The 17,228-nt window shown below is 58.6% G+C and overlaps 1 protein-coding gene and 1 long non-coding RNA gene across 3 annotated transcripts in view; one reads left to right on the forward strand and one right to left on the reverse strand.

Annotated features, from left to right (window-relative positions):
- NECTIN1 (nectin cell adhesion molecule 1) overlaps positions 1 to 16,901 on the forward strand; it is a 60,611-nt gene extending 43,710 nt beyond the window's left edge. The window contains exons 2-6 of the mRNA XM_077776818.1: positions 2,428 to 2,778; positions 3,317 to 3,619; positions 3,940 to 4,057; positions 5,446 to 5,597; positions 14,100 to 16,901. Coding sequence (XP_077632944.1) covers positions 2,428 to 2,778; positions 3,317 to 3,619; positions 3,940 to 4,057; positions 5,446 to 5,597; positions 14,100 to 14,647 — 1,472 coding nt within the window. The 3' untranslated portion in view covers positions 14,648 to 16,901. The remainder of the gene's footprint in view (positions 1 to 2,427; positions 2,779 to 3,316; positions 3,620 to 3,939; positions 4,058 to 5,445; positions 5,598 to 14,099) is intronic.
- LOC144242071 (uncharacterized) overlaps positions 9,818 to 17,228 on the reverse strand; it is a 236,294-nt gene continuing 228,883 nt past the window's right edge. For both annotated transcript variants that reach the window (XR_013338295.1, XR_013338297.1), the window contains one exon: positions 9,818 to 10,201. This is a non-coding gene — a long non-coding RNA (uncharacterized LOC144242071). The remainder of the gene's footprint in view (positions 10,202 to 17,228) is intronic.

The following is a 17,228-nucleotide window of genomic DNA, read 5'->3' on the forward strand; positions in this document are numbered from 1 at the left end:
CCCCCAACCCCCAGGTGGCTCCTGGTCCCCCCGCCCCAACCCCCTGCAGCCTATGGCCCAAGCCCTCCCGACTGGCTTTTCCTGTTTCTGGCTCTGTGTGGTGAAAGTTCCCCAATTATACCCACATTATCTCAGCTGCTGGGCGACCTCCAGCAGGTTGGTGAGTGGAGGCGGGGGGCGGAGGGGGGCGGGGGGCACCCCCCCACTTAGGCTACTGGGAAGGCCTGGGGCTCAGCCGCTTGCCAGCCGGCCAGTCAGCAAGAACACTGGGCTGTCTGGCCCGCTGACCTCACCGTGGGACTCTATGTGGGGTGTGGCCTCAGCGAGGCTGGGCTGCAGTTCAGGGAATCCGACTCGGCCCAGAAGGGACCACTTAGACTGGCGAGTCCAGCCCGCTCCCTTACAGAGGAGGAGAACAGGGCAGCTCAGGAGGGGGAAGTGGCCGGCCAAAGTCTCAGCTCAAGATAGAGCTGAGCAGAACCCACCCCCCCGCCCCCCCAATCTCCCTGGAGGCTGCTTCCTCCTGGGCTCCCACCAGCCCACAGTGCTCTCTGCCCGAGGATGTGTCAGACCCAGCGGCCAGGGGGACAGCTAGAGGGGTGGGGGTGGGGCACCCCCAGGTGGGCCTTGAAGGGCTGCGTGGATGTGAAGAGGCAGAGAAGACGGGGGTATCCGACAAGCTTTCAGAGCATGACAAGGGCCTGGCTTGAAGGGGCCAAAGATCTGTTTATTCAGCAAGTATTTGAGTATCTGCTGTATGCCACACACAGAGGACATTACAGTGACCCAGGAGACATGGCCTGTGCCCTCCTGAAGGGAGGGGCGGGGGGGGGGGAGNAGCCCTGCCTTGTGTCTCCACCATGCAGTAGCGAAGGTGAGCCCTGAGTTTCCACTCTTGAACCCCATTGAGGCCATCCCCTCGCCTCTAGGTCAGTATAGGACCTGCCATTGATATTATCGACAGCCCTCAATAAACTGAGTGTAGTAAGGAGACGACAATATGAAGCGTACAGATGCACGGCCAATAACAGAGCTCAAGAAAGAGCCTGGGCCTGGGAGACCCGCTGGAGGGTCTTTGCCCCGCGTTCAGGATGAGGAAAAGCTCAAACAAGCCATTCTAGTGGAAGAAAGCGATCAGTAAGGAGACGAGGGGAAACTTACTCATTCATCCGATGCCACTGATCACCCCTCCTTCCCACAAATCTCTATTCTCCTGGGTTCCGTCACAGTCTGTCTGGCAATGGCTATCTACTGAGCACCTACTGTGTGCCAGAGGTGGGGCTGGGCACTGAGGAGGTGGTGATTGGGAAAGACACGGACCCTGTTCTGGCGGAGAAGCCACGGGCGTGAACAACCACATTTTGAGGCAGAAAAGATCTGTAACAGAAGTGGCTGGATTAAGGCGTGCCGGAAAGACCTGGGAAGCTTCCCAGAGGAGGTGGCCTGAGTGGGAGATCCACAGGTGGAGAAGGGAGAAGAGCCTTCCAGGGCTTTCTAGGGAACTGCACGAGCAAGAGTCTGGGAGTGTCAGAAGGAGGGAGAGAAGGAGGAAGGGGAACACGGAAACATGGCCTGGTCTGGGGGCGGGCATCAGTCTGACGTGGTTGGAAGGCAACGTGTGTGGAGAGACGTGGACGAAAGGGCCCAGATGACAAGGATGTTGAAGGCCAAGTTAAGACATTTAGACTTGATTGTGAAAGCAGCCGGGAGCCAGCGGAGGCCAAGCCTTGCACGGCACCTACTTCTCCCCGACTGGAGGGGTGAGAGGGACGGAGCCAGCGCACCCTAGGGCACAGGCGCTCAGCCTTGAGGGAGAAGACCATGGCGGAGAGCATAACGGTGGCCACTGTGAGCCCACATGGTCAGTGCCTCCTGACCCTTTCTCATTAGTCTCGTTCGGTTTGCCCAGCAGCCCCGTGAGGTAGAGGACTGGATTCTGTGCCCCATTTGCCAGAAGGGAACTGAGGCCCAGGAAGGTGGGGCATTTGGTGGCTCCTAGGGGAGCAATGCATTCGACTCCCCCTTATGAGAAATGAGGGTGTAGGTATATATTTACTGCCCATGGAGCAGTACCAATAACATCGCTAAACAGAAAGGCAGCTTATGGAACAATACATACGGTATGATTCTGATTTCGTCTTAAAAAAAGATGGTTATGCAGAGAAACCTAGAGATAGAGAAATGAATACAGAGAGAAAAAAGTAAAAGAGGAGATTTGCTGCAAGATGATCAGTGATCTTTCTGAATGGCGGGGATCATGGTCTTTTTCGGTATCGTCCAGAGTGCTTTAGTAACAAGCAACTATTATTTCTATGATCAGAATCAGAAGAGTAACGACAGCCAGAAAGGAAAGAGCACGGGGACGGGGCGTCGGGGGGCGGGCAGCTGTGCCTGTCGCTGACCAGTCTCGCCGTGTCTCTTGCCCAGGCACCCACGCCCAGGTGGTGCAGGTCAACGACTCCATGTACGGCTTCATCGGCACGGACGTGGTCCTACACTGCAGCTTCGCCAACCCACTGCCCGGCGTGAAAATCACCCAGGTCACGTGGCAGAAGGCCACCAACGGCTCCAAGCAGAATGTGGCCATCTACAACCCAGCCATGGGCGTCTCCGTGCTGGCCCCCTACCGCGAGCGCGTGGAGTTCCTGCGGCCCTCTTTCACGGACGGCACCATCCGCCTCTCCCGCCTTGAGCTAGAGGACGAAGGTGTCTACATCTGCGAATTTGCCACCTTCCCTGCTGGCAACAGAGAGAGCCAGCTGAACCTCACTGTAATGGGTAAGCTGGCCTCCCCGCTCCCCCACTGCTCGCACAGGGGCCCATGGCCTGGGGTTCGGCCATCCGCGCCACGTGCCTCAGTGGCCCCAGGCATTCTCCTTGGCTTGGCATGCTCCCAAAGCCCCAGGCATGGCGCTTCCGGTCCCTTCCGGCAAGGCTGTCCCATGGCTCACTCGGGTTGGGGTGCAGGGCTTTAGCTGTGGATGGAGCTAAGGATCAGGATTCAGGTTGGAAACCCCACTGCAGAGTAATTGTGGGTGACCAGGAAGCAGGCAGAAGCTTCCGACACCACGGTAAGGAAGAGAGCCGCATGAGCCGCTGGCCTTGAGCGTGCCAAGGCTCCAGGAAGGCCTTTGCTTGACAAAAGGGGGCACCAGGTAGAGCAGGAAGGACATAGGTTAGACATGAAGCTGCCCCCGTGAGAAGGGCTGGGAGCGGCACAGCTCGGAGGCAGGGATGGCCAGGGTGCCCTCCCGGGCCTGCACATCTTGGACGAGGCCGCAGATCTAGCCCCACGGCTCCCTCTGCTTGCCCGCAGCCAAACCCACCAACTGGGTGGAGGGCACCCAGACGGTGCTTCGAGCCAAGAAGGGGCAGGATGACAAGGTCCTGGTGGCCACCTGCACCTCGGCCAACGGGAAGCCCCCCAGCGTGGTGTCCTGGGAAACACGCCTGAAGGGCGAGGCAGAGTACCAGGAGATCCGGAACCCCAACGGCACGGTGACCGTCATCAGCCGCTACCGCCTGGTGCCCAGCCGGGAGGCTCACCAGCAAACCCTGGCCTGCATCGTCAACTACCACACGGACCGCTTCCGGGAAAGCCTCACCCTCGACGTGCAGTGTGAGCGGGGCGCAGCGTGGGCGGGTTCCGGGGGGGAGAGGGGGGTAGGGGCTGCTGTCTCNCCTTCCCTTTCTCTTTTTGGGGTGCTTTGCCCTCCCTCTTCTCTTTTCCCCATCGCCTTCCTGTGCCCGTCTGCCCACCTCCTTCCTCCATCCGCCTGCTCAGAAGGTCTGTGATCCCCACCCGCCCCCTTTCTCTCCCCGCCTTCCAGCTCCAGCCACGTCACTGTCCCTCCCACCCCTTCCCTGTCGGAGGCTCGCTCCCTCACCTCAAGCCCTGCTCTCCTGACCTCACCTTCTCGAACGTCCGTTGTCCCACAGACGAGCCTGAGGTGACCATCGAGGGGTTTGATGGGAACTGGTACCTGCAGCGGATGGACGTGAAGCTCACGTGCAAAGCCGATGCCAACCCCCCTGCCACCGACTTCCACTGGACCACGTGAGTGCCCGGAGGCTGGCTGGTCGCCTTGCAGGGCATCTAGCTGGTCACAGGGAGACACCCACCCCACCTCCAGGAGCACTAAGTGGGGAGGAATTTAGGGTCTTGGTTCAGATTTCTCAGTGAGAAAGGGAGGGGCCATGAGAGCCCCCCTGCACCTATGCCCCGTGTCCGACAGCAGCAGGTCAGCGGGACAGACCATTCTGCCCGAGGGGGATCCCCTCACAAACCGCCTGCCTTCTTCTCCCTAAGAATCTTGTCATTTTCCTTTGGTGATTCAGTCTGAGTCACTCCCACCCCAGCCCCCGGTATTTATTTTTATCGAGGTGTCCCCAGGGAAGCTGGCTTTCTGGAGCATCCCAGATCTTTCTTTGTTCCCGTTCCTTCTCTCCAGCACCCCCAGATTCGCAAGGAGGGGGCAGCCGTCAGCCCAGAAGGCCTGTGTCCATGGAGTGCCTACCCCATAGCCCACCATGCCATTATTGGCGTCACAGCCTTTGAGCCTGGCTCTCGAAGGGTCCAGTCTGCCCCTCCGGCCGGCTCTGATGGCCCAGGCTGGGTTCTTCCCAGAGAAAAGCAGGATGGGACGCATAGCAAGACGGGTGTGGGGAAGCCAGGAAGTAGGTTGACATGGGTGGCCCGGAGATGGCTGCGCACACTGTGTCTGCACTCCGTTTCCAGGAAGTAGAAGGCACTGGCCTGCCCTAGCTAGTTCTCCCCTCCACCTTCTGGAACCGGAAGTATATCTGGAGGTGCAGGTGACCCGTTTCAGCTCCATGTACCAGGGAGCTGCTAGGCCCCACAGAGTAATAGCTTTGTGGCACTGTCCCCAGGAAAATGGCCTGTGAGCACGCCCAGCCAGAACATGAGACCACATACCAGAGCACGATCCCTCCAGAGCACGTGGGTCACACCTCGTCACCCGAGCAGCTTGTTAAAATTCCGGTCTCCAGGCCGGCTCCAGCCATTCAGCCTCGGTAGATCTGGGGTTAGGACCCGGACACCTATATTATCAACTAGGAACCCAGGGCACCTAGCAGGAACCGGGCGTAGTCGGAAGAGCACTGTGCCGGGAGCCAGAGACCCGGCTAGAGCTCCAGTTCTGTCACTTTACTACTAGCTGTGTTGCTTGACCTTGAACTCAAAGAGTTTCTCGCCTGTTCAGGGGGACCAGTATCCCCCTGACCTGTCTACATTTCAGCATTGGGACCACTGAGCGCGAGACACTGAATGATAGGAATCTGCCAGACGCGAAAGATTATGGTTGTGGTTATTGTTTGCGCTCCATCCGAGACAGACCCTGCCTGGGAACTCAGCAGAAGGGCTAGGAGACTTGGAGGCCGGGCTGGCGGGGCCTAACCCTCTGCCGTGTCTCCCCATCCCTGCAGGCTGAATGGCTCCCTCCCGAAGGGCGTGGAGGCCCAGAACAGAACCCTCTTCTTCAGGGGGCCCATCAACTACAGCCTGGCCGCGACCTACGTGTGTGAGGCCACCAACCCCATCGGCACCCGCTCGGGCCAGGTGGAGGTCAACATCACAGGTAGGAAGCTGTCCCCTGCTCTGCCTCTCGCCACCACTGCTCTGCCTTTGGGTTAGGCCACTGCAGCGAGTTTGTGTCTCCCCTTCCTCCGGGTCTCTCCTGCGCTCTGGCAATTGGCCTTGCTTTGCTTTTCTCTTTCCTCTGTTGAGGCCGTGCGTGAAACAGGGTGACCGCCAATCAGAGGGGGGTCAGAGAGAGGTTCCGGAAGGGAGGAAGTGCTGTTGCGGGTGGGGGGACAGTGTGGGGACAGGTGTTAGGGCCTGCCCATGTCCTGTGATGCATCAACGGTCTCCAAGCCGAACATACCCATGATCATGGGTATCAACATCACCAGGGCCTTGGACAAGGGCTTCTCTGAAAATGGGCATAATTCGAGGTGTCCTGCAGGCTTCTTGTCAGAATTTACATAACATGGGCCAAGTCCCTAGTACAGACCAGTCTGTCAATAAATGGCCCCTGCTCTATGATTATTATCTTGACCTCTGTCATTATCATTATTAATGGAAGGATCAAAACAAGCCAACAGAGGGGTAAAATTTGCCATCACAACTTCACAGCTGGAAGAGGGAGTGTCTTTAACATGGCGGCGGAGGTGGCTGCAGGGAAAGAAAGTGACAGAAAGAACCTCCTGGGACAGGCAGTGGTGTCGCGCGGCCGCAAGGACAGGCAGGACGTGGCGTCCGAGAGTGCGTGTCATGTGCAGGAAGTGACCCCAGGGAGATGGGGAGCCAGGCTCAGGAGTCTGGGAAGTTGGGCCGCGGTTGCTGGAGTCCAGGCGCAGGACTCGGGCATGCCCTACGGACGTACCGAATCTGGGCCCGTGCCATCTGTGGGTCCATCCACGGCACAGCGGCAGAAGTCACTGTCCAGGGTCTGCACCTACCTGTGAGGTCACACTCGGGGCTGTTGCGTCTCACTCTCACCAGGGGAAGGTGCAGTCGCTTGTCAATTGCTTCTTCAACTCCCTGCCCTTGGCTCTGGCACTGGTTAAGGTCGTAGAAGTGTCTGAGATGACCCCTGGGAAAAGCTAAGGCAGCCTGTCCTCTGGGCTCAGGGTAGGGGCGGTGGGGGAGGGGGAGGGCAGAATCACACACTTCTCCCCTCCTGGAGAGAATTTGGGCAAAGCTCAGTAAGAGCCTCATGGGTGCCCAAGCTCTGGCACTGGGGCCATGGGACCGACAGGGAGCAAATTCCTAAGGGAGCATAGCCACACCACAGGGAGGCAGATCAGATGCAGGACAACACAGACTTGGCCTGAGTGCATTCACCCACTACTTCCTGGCTGTGTGGCCTTCATGTCTCAAAGCCTCAGCTTCCCCAGTCTGTAAGACCAAGATCATCATACTTCTCTCAGGCCAGATGCATGTGCCACTGGCTGGAGATACTGAAGACTGGGAAGTCAGGGGAGCAGGCCAAGAAACTGGGGAGCCGTGACCTCCCATGATCCTGCCCCTGGCATGAGTGGACCAGCCAGAGGCCCTTCTAGGCTCATGGAGCCAGGGGACACTACCCAGCAAAGTTGGGGCTCCCTTCTCCCAAAGCTCAGGAGGATGCATGATGACTATGAATGTAAGCTGATCATCAGGGCATCACACCAGGTCCAGGAGCAGGGAGGAAGGGAAGGGGGCGCGTCCCGGGCCCAGGCTAAAGAACAGAGAGGAAAAGGAGGAGGTGGGCCGTCTCCTTGGGGCTGATGGCCGCAGTGGGGTGCCCTGCGTGGGATCTGCGGTCAGGCCTAGCCGGCCTGCGGTCAGGGGGGCCCAGCTGCCCAGGGCCCCGGCTGGAAGAGGCACATGGCATATCCTCCTGGGCTCCCCAGAGGCACAGAGAGGGTGGGGGTGGGTAACCAAAGTCACACACAGGTGACTGAATCACTGATGGGCCCGGGCGCTGTTTAGCTGGCCCTCTCAAGGGAGGACCTCTCGGCCCCGCAGGACAGCTCAGCCGGGAAGCCTGAGCCTTTTCCAAGCCGTGTGCCCTGGTGCTCATAGACAATCTCCGAGCAGCCGCTGCTGCCACCAGCCTTTGTCCCACATCAGCTGGTGCCTGTCATGTTCTCTGGGGGGGCCCACTCTGGGGGCACACACCNGAATGCATCAGCGAGACGGATAAGTGAAAATTTAATTTTTCATTCTGGCCATCCGTTCGAGTAATAGCTTTGCCCTGGGCGCATCTGGAGAGGAAAATGAAGAGCTGCTGGGGCCGGGGTGGGAGGAGGCGGGCCACAGGGTGTGTGCCAAAGACACGCATGTGCGGGGCGCACGTGTGCGGGGCACTGCACCTGCACGGGCTTCTCAGGTCCCTGGGCCCCGGAGAAGGTGGCATTTGAGTTGTTCCTACAAGGATGAGTGGGCAGTGATGGGGGGGGGGTCCCCAGGCAGGGGGAGGCTTGTGGGGGGAGAATGGTGGGAGCAATGGATTGTCAAAGGGGAGCTGCTAAAGGGTTCTCAGCAGAGAAGCAGGTGGTGTAGACCAAGCACTGGGGAGGCTGTGTGGGTGGCACACCCACAGTTAGGGACCAGTTAGGGGCTGTACAGTGAGGGTGTCCCTAGTGGGAAGGGACAGGCCTTGGCTGAGGCCGTAAGGACGGGAAGACAGGCTCACCAGAATTTGTGTGGACGTGTCCATGGGGCCCGGGGCCCTCACACAGGCCCATTTTTTGAGATGTGAGAGCCGAGGAGCAATTGCATGGGGTTAGCCCAATAGCCACAAAACAAGCCAGTGAGCTCCCTTCACTTCTCCCTCCAGGGCCAAGGTGGGGAAAGGTGCTCAGGCTATGGCCTTGACCAGACTGAAGGGGCCAAATGGGGCAGCATCTATCCCTGGGACTGGGGCTTGTTGGGAAAAGAGTATCAAGGCCACTCCAGGAGCAGAGCAGGGAGGCCACTGTGGTGCAGGGTGTCTGCCCCAGGTCCCACTTCCGGTGAAGCCCCAGGCCCATCTCCGGGGGACGACCACTTGAAGGTCAAGGTAACAGGGCTCCCTCCCAGAGCAGGTGTTCTTATGACTGCATGTTGGTGGGGCTCCAGGGTCCCTCTGGAATGGAGGGCATGTGTGAGCCCGCGAGGGTGTGTGCCTCTGAGCGTGTAAACGTGCACAGGCAAGCAGGTGAGTGCCCATCTGCAGGCCGAGTGTGCACAAGGCAGCTCTGGCTGTGCCGTGGGCAAAGGTGCCTTGTTGTGGACAGGCGGCAGTGCGTGCCAGGGGCCCCTGAGCAGGCGGCTGTGTCTGCGCCCCCGGGAGGATTCGGTTCTGAGCCCGGGCCTGACCACGCTCCCCGCGGCCCCTGCACGGCACACTGGGAGCTGTGGTTCCAGCAGCTTCCTGGCCTTGTGATGCCAGAGCACTTCCTCGCTGCCAGAGGAAACACAGGGTTGCTTTTAGAAATAAGTCCAAACCTTCTCTTTGACCCTAAATCTTTTCCAGATCCCAGAACCAGACTATAAACCCACCCTCCACCTCAGATCCATCCAAAGCCCCTATACCGCACCCCCACCCCCGCCCCCGTCAGGAAACCATGACCAGGAAGGAATGCAGAGCTCCCACAGCCCCCAGGGTCCCGTCCAGCCTCCCTTCCCAGAGGGGAGGTTGCAATCCTTCTGGAAGGGGGCCAAGCTGCCCCCTTTGTAAAAGGAGGTGAGGGAGGCCGGTGAGATCCCCACCACCCAGTTCTCTCCCCAGCCGGCCAAGGCCCTTGAGGCTCTGCTTCTGGTGCCCCAGGAGCTACTAGCTGACCGTGACGGCTGGAAGGCCGGATGGGCAGGTGGGTGCTTCATTCCACACCAAGCAGCCCCCTCTCCTTGCAGATGAAGGAGGTCCCCACACCTACTCCTTCTGCACCTTCACGTGGCATCTTCACGGGGAAGTCTGCAATGCTGATAGTCGTCTTAGCCATTTCTCTACCTCTAGGCAGACCTGGCCCTCATGCAGCCAAAACAAGCAGGGTTCCCTTTGGTCCCAAAAGATGCCCAGGGAAGAGCAAACCCCCTTAGGACTTGGGGAAAGAAGAGTGAAACAGAAGGACCTAGAAGGGGACCCAGAAGCTCAGCTCTAAGGCAAGCTTTGCCTTGACACAGTTCATTCAACAAATGTTCTTGAACTCCGGCCACCTGCCAGGCAGTCTAAGTGCTCGGGGACACATCAGTGAGCCAAACAAAGTCCCTGTCCCTCTGGAGTCTGTGTTGTAGCACAGAAGGACAGACAGCAAACAACAGGTAAAATACATTTGAAAAATGACGTAGTCATTTTGAAGGTGACTTGGAGAAAAGAAGCAGGGTCAAGGGGTCACAAATGCAGGGGTGGGGGGTTGTGAGCTGTGGTTTTAAACAGGGTAGTCAGGGGAGGCGTTGGTGAGAAGGTGATGTCAATGAGAAGTCTGAGCCAGGCCTTGAAGGAGGTGAAAGAGTGACCCTGGGACATGGGGGCAGAGTCTTCCGGAATACAGAGCAGCCAGTGCAGAGGCACTGAGGAGGCTTGGGGCAGAGTGAGCCAGGAGGAAAGCAAGAGATGAAATCAGAGGTGGCGGGCCAAGGCACAGGTCACGTAGACCATTTGAAGCTCTTCAGATGTAACAAGGTCTCTGTGGCTCCTGTGTTCAAGATCATCTGTAGAGGGGAAAGGCAGAACCAGAGAAGCCAGTTAGGCAATTACTGCAAAAATCCAGGTGACGGATGATGGTGGCGTGGATTAGGGAGGTGGTGATGGCGGGAAATGGTCAGGTTCTAGATCTACCTTAAATTCGAATTTACGGACTGATTTGGGACACAAGCCACTCCTGTGACACAGGTAGTACAGAAAACAACCGTACTGTGTGATTGGTGGGGTCCAAAAAATTCAATCTAGTCAAATAAAACGCAGGAAGGCTTTTTTGTTCATTGAGTCTTTGCTGGTGCAAAAAGCATAAGAATAAATATAGCGGAACTTTACACTGCACACAACTGTCACACACTGAAGGGAAGCAGTCCCAAATTATCATGGGTCCCCCATTTCCCCAACCCCTCCCCTCACGCCTTCTGGGGAGAACTTTAGCCATGTGAAAACTAGCAGAAGGACCAGAGCCAATTGTGGTGGATCCTGACTTGCATTTATTGCAGGGTGTTTCATCAGAGGCTTTACCATAATATATCAGTCTATGATAAATGGAATGGAATTAGCTATTGTTTATACCAGCATGAGAGGTGTAGACCATCATAAAAATTCGAAAGAGAGCAGGTAAGTGTGAGCTAGAGAAGGCCAGGCTGCATAAAGACAGGACTGAAGAGCGGAAATGGGCCACGAGGGGATGAGGAACGGCATTCCTGGCAGACCAAACGGCATGAGCAAAGCCTTAAAGGAAAGAATCAACTTGGACAGCAAGGATGGTGGGTTAGCCAAAGCCAAGATCAAGTGGCATGATGAAAGCTCTGAAGCCCAGAGTGGCGTGGTCCAGCAGGCAGTGGGGAGGGACATTATTGCCAGTCTGAGAAAGGAAGCGGTAGTGTGTACACAATGGAAATTAACTTGGTGACTGTGGATGGTGATTGAAAGAGAACGGAGACCAGATGAAGGTGGGAGATTCAGGAATCTATAGTAAAACCCGGCATGACATGATGAGAAACTAAGTAGGAGAAGTCAACAAGATTTGATGGAAAGACTTGAAAGGAAATGTAGTTCCCTCCATTTGGATGCCTTTCTTAGTCTCTTGGCCTCTCCCAGTCCTTGCCATCCTTCAAGGCTTGGCTTAAGTCTTCCGAGAAGCCTTTTCTAACTCCAGGCTACAGTGCTCTCTCTCCCCTGCACTCCTGAGGCACTTCTCTGCCACTGTCCTTGATTGTCTGCATGCTGCTTTAACCCTAAGGGTGTCATTTGGTTCCCCAGGTAGGCTGGGAGTTTCTTGTATCCTTGTGACTAGCAAAATAGATGTTCCATAGATGTTTGTTGAGTGGGTAGGTGGGTAGATAGGTGGATAGATGGGTAGATGGATGGAGGGACGCGTGAGTGGATCGGTGTATGGGTAGGTGGGTGGGTGGATGGGTGGATGGATGGATGGGTGGATGGATGGATGGATGGATGGATGGATGGATGAGCAGATGGGAGATGGATAGATGAACGGATGGGTGGGTGGATGGATAGGTGGATGGACAGATCAGTGGATGGGTGTGTGAATGGATGGGTGGATGGGTGGATGGATGAGTAGATGGGGGATGGATAGATCAGTGGATGGGTGGGTGGGTGGATGGATGGATGGATGGATGGATGGATGTGTGGATGGATAGATCAGTGGATGGGTGGATGGATGAGCAGATGGAGGATGGATAGATGAGTGGATGGAGGAGGAGATGGGGGATGGATAGATCAGTGGATGGGTGGGTGGGTGGATGGATGGATGGATGGATGGATGGATGTGTGGATGGATAGATCAGTGGATGGGTGGATGGATGAGCAGATGGAGGATGGATAGATGAGTGGATGGAGGAGGAGATGGGGGATGGATAGATCAGTGGATGGGTGGGTGGGTGGATGGATGGATGGATGGATGGATGGATGTGTGGATGGATAGATCAGTGGATGGGTGGATGGATGAGCAGATGGAGGATGGATAGATCAGTGGATGGAGGAGTAGATGGGGGATGGATAGATCAGTGGATGGGTGGATGGCTGGACAGACAGATTGGTGGATGGGTGGGTAGATGGGTGAAGCGATGAGGCAGATGTACAGAGGAGACAGCACTCAGATATGGGGTGAGAACTGAAGAGAGAGCAGACAGGTCAAAAGTACGGAAGAGGCCAGGTTCCTGCTAGTGCCTTTCGGGTGTGCCTTGTGGAGGCAGCTCCCACTTCTTGGGGAGCAGGTGTGCAGCCCTTTTAAAGGCAGTAAACAGATGGGACCTGGTGAAGCAGGAGAAGCTTGAGGTTCCACGGAAACGGTTTTGGAAGTGAGTGGTGAGGACAAATATTCAATAAATATTTATTAGGCAGCCACTCGGTGACCTACACTGAGGACACAGTGGTGACAAGCAGTTGTGTTTCTCTGCCAAGTCCTGCATGTGGAGAGGCCGGGAGCAGGGGCATCTGGGTGGTCCCTGCTCACCCATGTGACTGCAGGCAAATCGCCTCCCCTTCTTGGGGCCCCCGTGTTTTCATTAGCCCTTCCAGCCTGGACTCCCGGAAGTCCTTTCCTCCTCTCTTCCAGAGCCTCTGCCCTGCTCTTGCGGGCTGCAGCCAGCACCCCACCCACTCACACACATGGCCGGAGTGGGCCGGCTCTACCTCTGGGAGGAGGGAGTGGGCTCAGAGGAGGAGCAGGATTCCCTTGGAATGAGTGATACTCAATCAAGGAGTGAGGTGGCAGAAACCGATTCCCAGGGACCGGAACAAATGCCCAAACTGTACACCTTTACCTTGACCTAAAGAGAGGAGGGCCTAGAACAGCCCAGCAACCCTCCCAGGCTCCCCACCCTCCCCACCCCGCACACCTGCCCACCTGCACTTCTGACCGGGGCCAACCGTGGTCTCGGGTGCCACCCTGTGGTGGTGTTGGGAACCGCCTCCCTCAGTCTCCCCTCGGGGCAGCACTGACCAGAGCACTGGGCAGTCACCTGCCCAGCCTTCTCCCCCTCCCACCTGCTTCCTTTCCCTTCTTTCCACGTTTCCTGCTTTCTTGTTTCCACCCTGTCCTCAGCGTGCACGTGTTTGTACACATACATTCATCACATCAGCACAGGTATGCGGGCTCACCGTGACAGCCAGGGTGTGCCCAGGCACGCGTTCCCTTGTGTAAACTCGTCACCATGGCCATGAACTCACATGCGCTCATGCCCCCTCTCTGCACAGCCATGCTCGGCGTCTTTTGCTCGCAGCCCAGGCTGGCAGCACGCCTGGCACCCACCTTGCCCTACAGGGCAGACCACAGCCCAGAACCACAGCCCTGGTTTCTGGCACTCACAGGGTGTCCATGGGGCCAGCATGGGAACCCACCCTCTTCCCTGTGCCCTGGGAGCAGGTGAAATCAGGCATGGGGTGCCCAGTGACCAGCAGGTGTTGGGCAGAGGGGCAGTGGGGACGTCTGCAGGGGGTGCAAGAGAACCAATGTCATCATAGGCCGATGGCCTCAGGCAAGTTCTTTAACCTCTCTGAGCCTTGTTGCCTGGCGCATTGAATAGAAATTAATAGCACGCTTATTTCTCAAGGTGCCGTGATGGTGACTGGTGGCTAGGGGCCACTGGGTCCAGGGTGGGCTCCACTGATGGGGAGGATCTGGGCTGGTTACACAGCCAAGGAGAAAGCCAGCATGGAGGCTCCGGGGCTCTGGGACTCTCTGCCTCTTCTCTCGCTCAGCCACAACTCTGCAGCGCACGGGGCTCTTGGAGGGATGGGGCGCCCAGGGGCCTGTGCAACCGGAGCCGCCCTTGGTTGGGCCTTGGGCCCATTTCCTGGCCCTTCCCTCCCCTGCCACCCCTTTTGACCCCCCACCCCAGGAGCAGACACTGACACTGTCCCCCTCCATGTCTTTTCCTCACCCAGAATTCCCCTACACCCCGTCTCCTCCTGAACATGGGCGGCGCGCCGGGCCGGTGCCCACGGCCATCATTGGGGGCGTGGCGGGGAGCATCCTGCTGGTGGTGATCGTGGTCGGCGGGATCGTGGTCGCCCTGCGCCGGCGCAGGCACACCTTCAAGGGCGACTACAGCACCAAGAAGCACGTGTATGGCAATGGCTACAGCAAGGCAGGCATCCCCCAGCACCACCCGCCCATGGCCCAGAACCTGCAGTACCCGGATGACTCGGACGATGAGAAGAAGGCTGGGCCCCTGGGCGGGAGCAGCTACGAGGAAGAAGAGGAGGAGGAGGGCGGCGGAGGGGGTGAGCGCAAGGTGGGTGGCCCCCACCCCAAGTACGACGAGGACGCCAAGCGGCCCTACTTCACGGTGGATGAGGCAGAGGCCCGTCAGGACGGCTACGGGGACCGGACTCTGGGCTACCAGTATGACCCCGAGCAGCTGGACTTGGCCGAGAACATGGTTTCTCAGAATGACGGGTCTTTCATTTCCAAGAAGGAGTGGTACGTGTAGCCTCCCTCTCCAGAGCCTCTGTCTGCTCCCCTTTCTCCCCAGCCCCCCGCCCGCACGCCCCCTGCCCACCCCCATGCCCACTCCTCCAGGACAGAGACTCACCCGGCTGCCCAGAGCCAGCCCCACACTTCCGAGGAGCGGGGAGCCCAGGGCAGACACGACCTGGCTTTGGTTTGGTTTCCTCCCTGTCCCTGGCCCTCCCCATGGTGTTGTGTTCGCTGCGGCTTTGGTGTTGCTGTACCTTCCCTCCCCTGACCCCCCCACCCTCTGCCTGCCCTCTGTGTGGGGAGCCCTGTTCTCGTCTTGTGTACCTGGGCGTCCCTCCAGGGTTTGGAGAACCAGCCCTCCCCCGCCCCCCCAACACTGGAATTTGTTTGTGGTCTTTCCACCGGGGGTAGAGGACTGAGGGATTTCCGAGAGGAAAAGCCCCACCCCCACCCCCAGATGCTGCTCCTCTTTTCCCAGGTAGGGGGACCCCCCCACACCCCCTGCCACGAGCAGCCGGGAGCTTGGGACCCCGCTCTAGACAGCCGTTGCACCCAAGAGACAGGGAGAGGCTTCTCTAAAGCCCCAGGGTTGTCTTGTTATGTGAATCGAGTTGAGGTCCCTACCGGGGACCTTGGGCAGTGTGTTCTCCTGGCGAGGCTGGTTTTACATTGTTTTTCCTCACTGGCCAACAGGGAGTGAAGTTGGCCCAGCTCTGGTGTGTCTCTCCTCTTGACCCCTCTCTGCTCCCCACATCGTGGGACTCCGGGTAGACTCTGGCCCCACACTTCCCGTATGCCTCTACCAACACATACACACACCTCCATGCACACTCGCCACTCGTGTCTGCCCCTCGTTCCCGTGGGGTCACATGCCCTCCCCAGCTGGACACTGCCTGAGGCCCGCCCCTCTCTATCCCACCTCTTCCCCCTCTCCCCCCACCCCCAGCTGAGGATGGGGACAGCCTTCAGAAGTCTCCAGGGATGGCTGAGACCAGGGCCCGTGAAGCTGGCCCTGAATTGCTTCTTTCAGCATGGGAGGTTCTCAGGTTTCTCCCGTATCTGGCAAGTGCTAGCAACTCAATCCTCCTGGGGAGTCAGGGCAGGGGTCCCTAGGATGTCTGGGAGTCAGAGGTGACCGGGCACCACCACGGAGGGCAATGGGGAAGGGAGTCCACCCGGTAGAAGTTTTGCAAACACAGATGCTGAAGAGTGCAGGCGGTGGCTTGTGCCAAGGCCAGTGCAGATGTTCTGGGCTTGCCGGACTGTACAAAGGGGGTGGGGGTGGGGGGGCAGGAATCCTGATCCAGCAGCTCCTGCTCACTGCTCTCCCCTCCCCACCCAGCTATCCTTGGTCTCTATTCTGGGATGGGGCAGGAGGGACCCTGGGGAAGCTTTCCCTGTGAGTTACAGATTCCCTCCTTGAATGGGGCTCCGGGTTCCCATCGGTCACCCAAGACAAGGGTTTCCTGTCTGTACAGTGGGGGACAGGCCCCTCTCAGCTCTCTCAGTTCCCCCAGCTCAAAGTGCCTCAGTTCCTCCATCTGTCCACCCTGGTCCCCCCAGCGCTCTAGATAGAAAGGACTCCAGGATGGGAGAGCAGGCTCACGCCTGCCCATTAGGGTTCCAGTTACCCCAGGCCGTCAGGGGCTCTGTGGGATGGCAGGTGTTGCGGGGGGGGGAGGGAAGCAGAACTCTGTGCCCCACGGGCACTGGCCTACCCTGCCACAGGCTTCCCAAGGGAGCCCCAGCCGCACTCCTCCCCTCCCTGGTGCTGCTATTGAAACCCCCACCAGCCCCGTCTCTGCCCTGGCACCCCTGGGCCCACCAGCTGGGCCGCCCTCACCCGGCCCCCACTGCCCCAGCCCCAGCCCTGGCTGCCCAGTAGCCACGTAGCAGAAGTCTGAAGCCATGCCAGCCCTGGGGTGGCTCTCCCCTCTTGGCATTGGGGGTACTGGATGGGGTGGAGATGGGGGAGACAGTTCTGGGGTCTTTCTAAGCCACAGGACAGAGAGGGGCAGAGGTGCCGGGCTATTTCTCCCAGTGGTATTAGCGTCGCCCAGGGCAGAGGACCTTTTCCATGTCACATCACTGCCGCATCCCACCTCACGGCACTCTGGCCCCTCTGCTTGGTCTCCTGCCCGCCCAACCCCCAGGCAGGAGGAAACCCCGGGGGCCTCCCTGATAGAGGCATTCTCTGTTCCCTTGAAACCGAATTCTTCCTCCTGTATCTCCCTTGTCCTGCACTGCCACCCCCCCCCCTCCTCACTATGTNAAAGCACTGAGTCCCCCTTGAGACCCCTCCATGCCCTCCCCCCAAGCAAAGCACAAAGTAGGATCCATGCCACACGCATGGGCCGCGTGGGAGGCTCCTGTCTACCTTGCCGGGCAGCAGCATGCCCAGCAGGGCGGTTGCTCCTCGGGGGCCGAGGGTGGGCCGGGGGCAGGCAGGGGTCGGCGCTCGGGCCTGGAGAGATGGGGCTTTCTGCGCCCCGAGTTTGCGGGAAGGTGGGCCCTGCTGTCGGGCCCACAGACACAGCCAGCCGACGAAGGGGAGGCCTGGCCCAACAGAGAGATGAGGACCTTCCGCGTCTCCT

The sequence above is a fragment of the Crocuta crocuta genome, unplaced genomic scaffold, assembly GCF_008692635.1.
Source record: "Crocuta crocuta isolate KB4526 unplaced genomic scaffold, BGI_CrCroc_1.0 scaffold271, whole genome shotgun sequence".
NCBI lineage: Eukaryota > Metazoa > Chordata > Mammalia > Carnivora > Hyaenidae > Crocuta > Crocuta crocuta.